This window comes from Alligator sinensis, unplaced genomic scaffold (assembly GCF_000455745.1).
Source record: "Alligator sinensis unplaced genomic scaffold, ASM45574v1 scaffold213_1, whole genome shotgun sequence".
Taxonomy (NCBI): domain Eukaryota; kingdom Metazoa; phylum Chordata; order Crocodylia; family Alligatoridae; genus Alligator; species Alligator sinensis.
The window spans coordinates 590,726-602,052 of NW_005842019.1; the positions used below are offsets into that span (position 1 = coordinate 590,726).

At 42.7% G+C, this 11,327-nt stretch overlaps 1 protein-coding gene across 2 annotated transcripts in view; it reads left to right on the forward strand.

Moving 5' to 3' along the window:
- EGFR (epidermal growth factor receptor) overlaps positions 1 to 11,327 on the forward strand; it is a 91,806-nt gene that overhangs the window by 61,215 nt on the left and 19,264 nt on the right. For both annotated transcript variants that reach the window (XM_025202324.1, XM_025202325.1), the window contains 2 exons: positions 1,756 to 1,854; positions 7,529 to 7,714. In XM_025202324.1, the coding sequence (XP_025058109.1) occupies positions 1,756 to 1,854; positions 7,529 to 7,714 (285 nt within the window). The remainder of the gene's footprint in view (positions 1 to 1,755; positions 1,855 to 7,528; positions 7,715 to 11,327) is intronic.

Consider the following 11,327-nt stretch of genomic DNA (forward strand, 5'->3'; position numbering starts at 1 on the left):
AGAGACAGTGTCAAAGGCCTTCTTAAAGTCTAGAAAGACTACGTCCACGGCAACACCATCCTCCAAGGATTTAGTTACTTGGTCGTAAAAGGCAATCAGGTTGGTCAGGCAGGACCTGCCTTTGATGAACCCATGCTGGTTGCCCCTGAGCATTATCTCCCCTGCTGGCCCCCCGCAGATGTGCTCCTTGATGATTCTCTCCAACATCTTCCCGAGCACCAAGGTGAGGCTTACAGGCCTATAGTTACTTGGGTTCTCCTTCCTCCCTTTCTTGAAAATTGGGACCACATTAGCCAGTTTCCAATCCCCCAGCACCTGGCCAGATGACCACGAAAGCTCATACAGCCGGGCCAAGGGCTCCGCGATGACCCCTGCTAGCTCCTTCAACACCCTTGAGTGGAGGGCATCTGGACCTGCAGATTTAAAAATGTCTAGCCCTTTCAGAAGATCCCTAACTACATCTGCAGTGACTGAAGGCCTGACAGAACTATCCCCAAGATTGTACCTACCTCTGGTAGGTGGGATATCCTGGTCCCTGTTCAAGAAAACAGAGGCAAAGAAACTGTTAAAAATATCAGCTTTTTTGTCTGGCGTAGCCACAAGACTACCGATTGCATCTTGCAGGGGCCCTACATTGCCTGGTGCCCTCTTCTTGCTCCCAATGTACTTGAAAAAGGACTTTTTGTTGTCCTTAATACTGGACGCTAGCCTGAGTTCCATCTCTGCCTTGGCCTTCCTAGTAGCCATACTTTAGTTCTTCCTTTTTTTTATTCATAGATCATTTAGTTCTTCCTTTTTTTTAATTCATAGATCATTTATTTTTAGATTCCAAAGAACTACACAGGAGCATAGAAAGGGAGAATTTGTTTTTTGTTCCCTTTTTGCTCTCTCTGTTCCTCTTCTACTTGAGAGGATCTCTCTAAAACATTTCCTACCCAATAAGTAAGCTTTAGGGTTCACATTTTACTTTTGGAACTGAAAGTATAAGATATAATTTATCCATGTTTAATTTTAGACACTGGGACAGTTTTTCACATTGTCTTAAGGACCTTAGGAACACAAGCTGCATTATCTTTAATTGTCAGTTTTGCTTCTAAATCTCTTTGGTACTATCATTGATTTCCCCCCCCCCCCCCCTTTAATCTTGGCCAGCCCTCTACTTAACTGGCAACCTGATGCTATCAATTAAGAACAAGAAACCATTGTAACATGAATTTAGTGCTGAAAACTAATGCTAAAAATTGGAATGTCATATGACTCTCCCATCAGGTTAGCTGGTATCTAGTTTCATAGGAGAAAATCCCAGTTTTTCTCATGCCGCAGTTTGTAAATTGGAAGTGACGCTTTAGTCAATGTAGTGAAAACTTGTTCAGCGGAGACTAGTAGTGTTCAGTCATGTCAAATTTGCATGTCCAATTGCCATAATTGTTAGCACTGATTAGGTAATTGTCAACACAGATGGAAATTTATGAGTTTTCTGTACTTTTTGCACATATGAATCAAGGTGACTGAATATGCATGTTTTTGAAAACAAGGCATGAGATTGAGAGATACTGCTCAATTAAGAAGATGCTGTGCAGCCCACCAGAGACACTGACTGCTGTATATATCTACACAATCTTTGTAGGTTCTCCTTATTTCTGCTTAGAATATTTAAATCTACTTAGACTGCATCAACCTTTTACATGGTGGTATATTTAATCACGATAGCAAACCAGTGAGATATGTACCTTAGCAACCTTTCTTATCTTACAGGGACTCTGGATTCCTGAAGGAGAGAGAGTTAAAATTCCTGTTGCTATTAAGGAATTGAGAGAGGCTACGTCGCCAAAAGCCAATAAGGAAATACTTGATGTAAGCGTTTGCCTTTATTTTGTAAAGTTTTCTTGATCTTGGTAGTGATTGTTCCCATCGGCCCAGAAAGTGTTTTCCTGAAATGTACACAAGATTGACGACGACGACGACAATTCTACATTTCCATCAAGTTCGCAGAATTTTTTGTTATTGCAACGTGGATGTTTCATATGTTTCCAATTGCCAGTTCGGGATTACATCAGGGTATGGAGAAGAGCAAGTGTGCAAATAATTGAGGGGTATCAATGCTGAACAGGAGGAAATGGCATAAGAGTGGGAAGTAGAAAAAAGAGCTGTCTATGCTTCCTTAATCAGTCAATGGAATTTTTATGATGGATTGCAGTGGGGGCAGAAAACTGGGTGCATTTTGAAAATCCTACCTTAAAATAGCACAAGCAAGACTGGAATGCAATGTAAAAAGGTAAAGGTAAAAGTCTGAGTATTCACAAAAACGTCCAACAGTATCTATAACACAATCACCTAGACACCTAAGAGAAAGTATAGAAGTTCAGTCACTTGAGATTTTTCAAAATAATAATAGACAAAGCACTAGAGAACAATACTGTGGTATAGTTTGTCGTTCTTGTCTCTCCACTCCACTACTCCTCTCTACGCTGGGCTTTTTAACTGTGTTAACTGTGTGACTTCATTACCATCAGGATAGTTTATGCTACTGATTTTCCTTTGCATCTGCCTTGCAGCCCCCTGCAATATTATGGTTTTGAGATATAGTAGTCGCTGTTAACCAGTCAACATTTGTGAACAGCAGCTTCCCTGAAATACATGAATAGATTGCAGTTAATTACATTATTAAGAAAAACTGGTGAAGTTATCTGATATTATAGTTTAGTAACCATCAGAAGCCAAGAAACTATGTAGTCACTGCAGTAAAGCTTGCAGGAAAACAGGGAAGAGAACAAAAGACCATGGTTTTGCTATGTGTGTATGCAGGAAAGAAATTTTGTGCTTATGGCACTGAGGTGTTTGCTGTAGCACTGTTCTCTACCAGAGTCCCTCTGCAGGGGATTTCAGGGTGCTGGGTGGGGAGAAGTTGGTGAGCCCTCAACCACACCAGCCAAAGCCTTCTTCCCATATAGCAGGATTGCATAAACTCTGCAGCCACTCTGCTGGGAAACACTGTCTCCCGCAGCTGCCTTCATGCACGATCTTGCATAGTGCTAAAGGAAGTATTAAAACCGTAACTTTAAGAATAAGAGACTTGTATGGATGATGCTTCAAATGTACTTGGACAGGAGCCAGCTTTCCGTGGCTCACAAGCACAGCTGGTCTGTTTAAATACTCTTCCACCCTCTCAGGAGCTGTCTACACCTTCATGTTAGGGGAAGGATGCTGCACCAAGATCGGTTTTGTTTGCATGAGGCACTTTCCTTGCAGAGCAGCAGGAGACCAGAAGATAAACTTTCATTCGTAGAATGATCATCTGCTTCCTGGGGCTGCTGCCCTGAGATGGGGGTAAACCTTGTTCCCCCATCCTTAATCTGATGAAGGTGCTGAGAAGAGTTTGGCCCCTTGGTCTTTAGAACTCAGGAAAAAGTACAGATATATAGCCCCCATGTCTACAACTTCGCTCTGGGGTCCACTGCTAATTTTGCTCAGCTCCCTGAGGCACAGGTGGTGCCCATTATATGGGTGCACCCTGATCACCTGAAATAAAGAGCTTAATAGTATAGTGAGGCTCTGCAGGAAAAAAGAATGCACCCCCAGGTTGTTTTGACTTCTGTGTAGTTTCCAAATGTCAAAATATGGTAAATAAGTTGCTTGCCTGCGTACTCTAGTTCTGTACCTCCTTTCCTACAGCCATGGGCCCTTGAACCTACAGGAGGAATTTGCAGATTGAAGAGCAAACATCAGAGAAGTAGCTGACCTCTTTTCTGCTCCTTTTATAACTGAAGTTAGATCCCCACTCTTCAGCAAACAGCATGGGAGAGAGAGACAGTGTGCATATGCTAGTGCGTGTGTGTGTGCGCACACATGCATGCACGCACATACACATATGCCTGTGTAGTTTAGACATCATATGTCATGAATATACATAAATCTATTTAGCCTTGTTTTATAAAGAAGATTGTAAGCTATTAAAAAACTGATTGCAAACAGTTGTGGGAAGAATAAGACAAATTTGAACCTAATTGTATTACATTCATGTAAAGTAAAGCAAGGGTTAATCAGTAAGCCTAAATTATTGCATCCTGCCTTCAAGCTGTTCCCATGGTGGGACAGTAGCTGAGTGGAATGTGTGCTCTTCAGAGATATCAAAGTATTTTATTTTCTTCTTTTTAAAGCATTTCAGATATCTCCACAGGATCTTTTTTCCCCCGTTGAAGTAGGAGATTTAGCAAACAGCTCTTGCTGTTTTTAGTAGCGTTTACTTTTTAAATGGCTTAGTTGGTGGAATTCGTTCCTCATGTCACAGAAAAAGAAAAGATACAGAGGGAGGTAAGGAGAGGGGGAGATAGAGAGAATCAAGACTCAGTGAACTAAACAACTGACTCCTGAAGATCACTGAAGCTTCAGAAATAATGTCTAACTAATCATTTTTAAAAAACGAACAGCTAGTTAAGTATACAGCAAGTCAAAAAGAATTAGTTCATATAATCCAGCTGACCCTCCAACTGCAACTCCCATTGGCTTTATTAGGGTAGGGCTAATTCAGGAGATTGTTGCTGAATACCAAGCATACTTGGCGCAGGTCAGAGTGTACTTCAGAGATTTCCAAGATAAACAGTTGAAACAAAGACCAGCTTTAATTTGTTAAAATATTTAACGGACCTATGACTGAACAATGATTACTTTTTTTTCAAGAAAGCTATGCCTTGTTTTACTTTGCTGTGTCAAATTCGCTAGGCACTGTCAAATCCTGGAAGAGCTCCATACTCTGTGTGGCCCATACCCTGTGTGGCCCATACCCACCCAACACATTTGGTTACCAGTTTCCCAGTCTTCAGGTCAGATCTTTGCAGGCTGTGCAGCAGATGGGCAATGAGAACAGCTCTGAGTTTGCATTTTTTCACACAACTAAAAATTAATACAATATGCATCTGAACTTTAACAGGAAATGGCGCATGAAACAGACTTTCTTCTTTCTTCACTGTCAGAACTGGGTAGTATCAAAGACTATATAGGGATTAATATAACTCGGCCTCCTTGCACAAGAAAGCACCCTATAGCATGTATGATGGATGGAACCACATGTCTCTTGGAGAAAGTGCTCCAGACTTTGTTCATTTTAATAGCAAATTGCACATTTTCTTTAGAATTTGTAAACTAACCTGGAGATTTCATCATAGTGTAAGGTGATTGTTACTCATCCAGTTCTGTGGCACTCTTCTGTAACCTTACTGTCCAGGGACCCTGGAACCAGACTATGAGGAGCAAAAAACTATAATTAGCACCTTTAAAGCAGACGTCTCAGCATTGTTGTTGCATTTGAGCTAGAAATGGCAAACACTGATGTGGTTGACAAAGCCAAACATTGCTCAAGCATTTGGGGTGTTGTATATTTTTTTTTAAACATCATTGCTTAAATGTCTTTTACAGTAGTCTTCTGCCAGCTATGTGACATCTGTGAAAAGCTTATTGGATGATGATTTAACTGCTACTGCATTGCATTTCCTAAGCCTCTATAAAGAGCACATCTTTCCTTTACGACTTCATAGAAATTTCATAGATTTCATAAACATTAGGGCTGGAAGGGACCTCGGAAGATCATTGAGTCCAGCCCCCTGCCCAAAGAGCAGGAAGTCAGCTGGGGTCATAGGATCCCAGCAAGATAAGCATCCAGTTTTGTCTTGAAGGTGTTCAATGAAGGTGCTTGAACCACCTCCGGTGGCAGGCTGTTCCAGACCTTGGGGGCTCGGACAGTAAAGAAATTCTTCCTTATGTCCAGCCTGAAACGATCTTGTAGTAGTTTGTGACCTCGTCACAAACCTCGTCATCCCATTCGACCTCGTCATCCCTTGGGGCGCTCTGCTGAACAAACGTTCCCCCAGATACTGGTGGTCACCCCTGATAAACTTGTAGGTGGCCATCAGATCACCCCTGAGCCTGCGCTTTTCCAGGCTAAAGAGCCCCAGGGCTCTCAGCCTGTCATCGTAGGGTCTGCTTCCCTGACCTCTGATCATGCGTGTGGCTCTTCTCTGGACTCTCTCAAGCTTCTCCACATCCTTTTTGAATTGGGGAGCCCAAAACTGGACTCAGTACTCCAGCTGCGGCCTCACTAAGGCAGAGTACAAGGGGAGAATGACATCCTGGGATTTGCTTGAGACTTATTTTTGTTTGCTTTGGGTTGCTAGCTTAATACTGACCTGTCAAGGAGTGATTAGTTGATGTCATTCCAGATGCTGATTTACAAGGTCCGTTACATAGAGAAATTCCCATTTATTTCCTGCTCAATTAATTTTCAAGCAATTGATATAAAAAAGAATAAGCAAAAGCAATATACTGGAGATCAAGAACAAAATAATATTAAAACAATACTATAACTAAACATTAAGGGCATTTATACACATACCTTTAGTACCCTCAGCCAGAGATCTGCTGCTTTGGAGCAGACTTGATTAATCGAGTCTGTTCTGCATGGGAGATGACACGCACCGTGCTGTGCAGCTTGCAGTTATATGTGGCAAAATGTGCGTCAGCGCAGAGAAAATGGCAGCGGTGCGCTTTTGAACTAAAGCACCTCCACGGTGTTGTTAATTCAATGTGGGCTGCTGCTGTTTTCTTTGTGCTGATGTACATTTCACCATTTATACAACTGTAAGCATCGTAGTACCAGGCACTTTTCAAAGCACCCGGTGCTGCAGCGCTTGCACATATAAAAATGCCCCAAGACCCAATTTCCTTTCTCCCCCAGCTAGGCCGTCTTTCAGCTCTGTGCGTAGAGCTGATTGTAGGTATCAAATTGAACCTGCAAAAATATAGGTCTTAAAAAAAAAACAAAAAACCCACACACACACAAACCACAAAACAAAACAAAAAAATTATAAAGACAGACCAAAAGGACACCTAGATAAATGAGAATCAAATTATGTTAATAATTTAAATCCGTTACTAGTTATTGCATGCAGCTAAATATTTTCATATGGTAATATTAATGGATGCCCACACTAACCAATTTATAAAAACCAAGCCTAGCCCCAACTCTAAGGAAATGCAATACAAACTCTTTGATTATGTCACTCATCTTGACATAATACATGGAAACAAAAAGCCTTACTAATCTGGCAAGATTTTTCAGATTGGTTGTTTAAAATTAGACTTCCTCATTCTCAGTTAGGTTCTTAATAGGTTTTGGGATTTTAAAAATTGTCAGGCACCTGTCAGCTCTCACAAAAATTGAAATTATTTACCTCCTCTGAAATTTCTGCATGTATGGACATTTGTACTGAGCACAACAGCTTGGTGTACAAGATACAGGGAAATTTGGCTGCTTTGGTGCTGTTTTGAATGGTGCTTCAGTATTGAGATTTGGGATCTCCCAGTGCAGTGGAAGAAATGTATTAGGCCATTGTGTGGCTAACTTTTACACAAAGTTTCTGTAGCTTATCAAATGTCAGACTTTTTTTTTTTTTTTTTTTAATACTGCCTCTTCCATCCAGATACTTCTGCCATCCGTAAGGGAATGTTTCATTCTGTTTTCTCTTTTTCGGGTCAGGAAGCTTACGTAATGGCTAGCGTTGACAATCCTCATGTATGCCGCTTGCTGGGAATCTGCCTTACTTCCACCGTCCAGCTTATCACACAGCTTATGCCGTACGGCTGCCTCCTTGACTACATCCGAGAGCACAAGGACAACATTGGCTCCCAGTACCTTCTCAACTGGTGTGTGCAGATTGCAAAGGTAAATTAACAGCAGTATAATCCATCCAAAACTCTTTATAACCCAAACCAAGGAATCTGGAAGTATTTTATCTAAGTCTTTATAGTGCATAGTCTCCAAGCACCACAACAGTTGTTTGTATTCAGTGCTTTAGTTTTTCAAACCACTCTGCAAGTATTTAACTAAACTGAAGAACATTCTTATATGCTACAATGTTATCACCAATACACAAGTAACAAAACTGCACTGAGCAATTGAGTGACTTAACCAGTGGCCCACAGTGAATCAGTGGTGGACACAGGAGTGGAATTTGGCAGGTCTTTGTTAGTCCCATGCTAACACCACTGTCGTGTTCCTTCAATAATTCATAAATGGTCATTCCTAAAAGCTATTCTTTTTGTGCTGGGTCCCTCAGCAGCCACGGTGATTAAATCAAATGCACGTGCTGCTTCTGCGCTTGGGAGGAATGCCTTGATTTTGCTGAGTGACCTGCACAGACATCTAGTTTTGGCTACTAAATCATCAGTTCAGATGCTTGTTGATTGTGACTGAAAGACACCAGTCCAACCATGGACTGGTTTTAAATAACATGCAGTGAGTTAATGCACTTAATCCAATTCCAGTTATCATGCATCCCTATAATAAAAACCCTACCACATTTGGCACCAGTTGACATGCTTGTTGTCGAACGTGGCAGAGACAGCAGAGAAGAGAGAATGTGGACACTAAAGCTATACTCTCCAGACTTAATCTATCATATTTGGGCAATGTTGAGAATATGCTACTGCTACCAAAGCCCTCCCTGTGCTTCATAAAATGAAGAAGTCCTTTTTCGAAAAAGTAAGCCCTATACCTTTCACAATCACTAAGTTGCTTTTCAATTTTAAATATTCAGTAAGTATAGACAAGTCGTAACACTTCACGATCTATTCTCATGTTATCTACACTGATACTTGTGTAACTTTAAATGAAGAACTAGTGCGATGGCACTTTTATTTAAACTGGACAATGTCAATATGCTGCCTCTTTAGCTAAACCAGTGGTGTTCAGAAGAGAAGTTATGAGCCAGCAAGTCTTATTGTCTCATTACCAGCATATATGCAGAATCACGATCTTGCAGTTAGTCCTGGGTTGTTTTCTAAATAGAGCTATCCTAATGAACTATTTTGGCCAATCAAATGCAGATTCACAGACCTGATTAAATAATTATGCAACTAAACTAAGGCAAAGCTGTCCACATTCTGAAGGGTCAGGGATGGGAACAGGCAGCAGAAGCTGGAAGAAGTAAGAGGGAGCTTGGAGACTCATGGCAGTAGCAGTAAAGAGCAAAGTGGGGAGTGCCAGTCAGACCAGGAGCCCAGAGGCCACAGTTCAAACATTTGAGGGCTACATGCAGGCCATGAACCTTCTGTTGGACAGCCCTGACCTAGGATGCTATAAATCACACAAAAAAATAAAGATGTGGCAGGGAGGGCAGGCTTTGAGGTAACATTAGGTATTTTTTTAATGGAGTCAGCATTGTCCTTTATTCAAATTTCTATTTAAAAAATACAAGGGTTTGTTTCCTGGGGAAAAAAAATGGTTGGATGCTTGGAGTCAGGGCAAGGGAAGCAGAGGAGTTGGGGACCTGGAAAGCATATAGGCCTTCCATCATCATATTCTGAATCACTGCATTGCACTACTTGCCACCTATAATCCCTGTTACTGTTTCAGAACAGTTTAATATTCAGTTTTTAATTGCTGATGAGTGAGGCTAAGTCTAGGCCTTCAAAACATTGACGTGATCTAAGTTTCATGCTTTACTCTAAGTGCTCTAGGTTAGGTCAGGAGAGAATGAATATGTGTTTGTCCTTTTGGCGGGGGGGACACACACGCAGGCTGCCTGCCTGGACTGAGGCCAACACATTGGTGATATGTAGGGGGTGCACATGCACCCCCTGAGATTGGCCATGCACCCCCTGGAAACACCAGCCACAAAACCAGAAGTGCACTTCTGGTTCCGCCACTGGTGATTTGGGGCTTGGCAATCAGCCACTGGGGGACCCCCCCTTCCTCACCCCCGGTCAGCAATCATGGTTGGGGACACTCCCAGCAGGCTCCCCCAGCCAGGCCATCCCTGAATGGCTACTGGGCACAGCCTAGCACCCCTCCCCCTTTCTCCCGCAGCAGCAGCCACAGGCATGGCAACTGCTGGCACGCAGCAGAGGCAATCCTGCTTAACCAAGCCTGGCTCCAGTCCTGTGTGAGCTGGTGAAGCCCCAAGGAGCAGGACTGGAGCGAGACAGCCCTTTCAGACCCCCTCCCTCCACCAAACCACCCAGCAGCAGGTACTTGCAGCCCTGCACTGTGACAGGGGAAGGAGCATCCATAGAAGGAAGGATTGGGCCTCTCAAAGCTCTGGTCAACTCCAGGCAGCAGCAGCAGGCACCTGCCACGCTTGCTGCAATCACGATTGTTGTAATCATGATGGGTGCCTGCTGCCTCCACCTTCAGAGCACCTCTTTCCCCATGGCGCCTGGGGCTACCTGCACCTGTTGTCGGGCACCTACTGTCAGGCGCCTTCCATTCCCACAGCTCCAACAAGCCTGATCCATCCTTCTGCAAACCCCTCCCTCCCGCTTACAGGCCTAGGGGCATTGTATAAAGACAGAGAAATACTGAGCTACAGATGCGCCCCGTCCCTCCCTCCCTACTTCCCTTCCCCCTGCCTGTGGCGGACAGCTCGGAGCAGCTGAGCACAACTGAGTTCCAGCGCGCCTCCCTGTGAGGGGGGTTAGTGGGGTGCCACAAAGCAGCCGGGGATGCTGGTTGACAGCAACCTAATTTGAGTTGGGAGAGGATCTGGTACAGAAGTTTGATAGACCAGTCTAACCTAAATCACTTGGGTCTGATACTACATCTATCCCGGTCTATCTTAGACCAGATTCCGCCAGTTTTAAACTGGGCTATGTGCACTGGACTTTTGTTGGGTTATGGGTTTAGACTTGTTTCTGGTCACTTATGCCAGTATAAGTGTAACATCTGCCTCACCTCTGTGAAACATCCACCTTTGGGCTGAGTGTTTCTGTTTCATCCAGTTACCAGGTAAGTTTTAGGAAAGCTGGAGCAAAATTCTTTAGTTATTATGTGATATGAAAAGACGACAAAACGGTCATCCGATTTTTAAATATTCTTGTAACAGAGAATTTCGAGACAGCCAGGGGAAGTAGTTAAGGAAGGGAGCAGTGCATCTAGTTTTGGTAACTGGTATGGATGACAATAAGATGTTCAGTTTCATTATTACGCTATTTTTGTTGCTTCTGTTTTTAAGTGAAGTGGAACATACAGCACACTTATGGCCTTAATAGTCCCTTGAGGCTTTGTGCACATTCCACATTTGCCAGGCCATGCTTTTGATAAATGTGCTAAAGACTTTAGAGATTTATTCATAACAGCTTCCTTCCCTCTAAGTAGTTTGTAGTGTACTGAGCATAATGCAATAAATAAACTTTATTCGGTGTATTAACTTGCATGAGAACTTCCCATATTCTAGCCTGTCTCAGTTATTCTGACTTCCCTTGTTTTTATTTTGAATTAACTAACTACTCCTTCCTGGTTTGGGAGATTTTTATCTCTTAACTAAATTTCCGCTCTT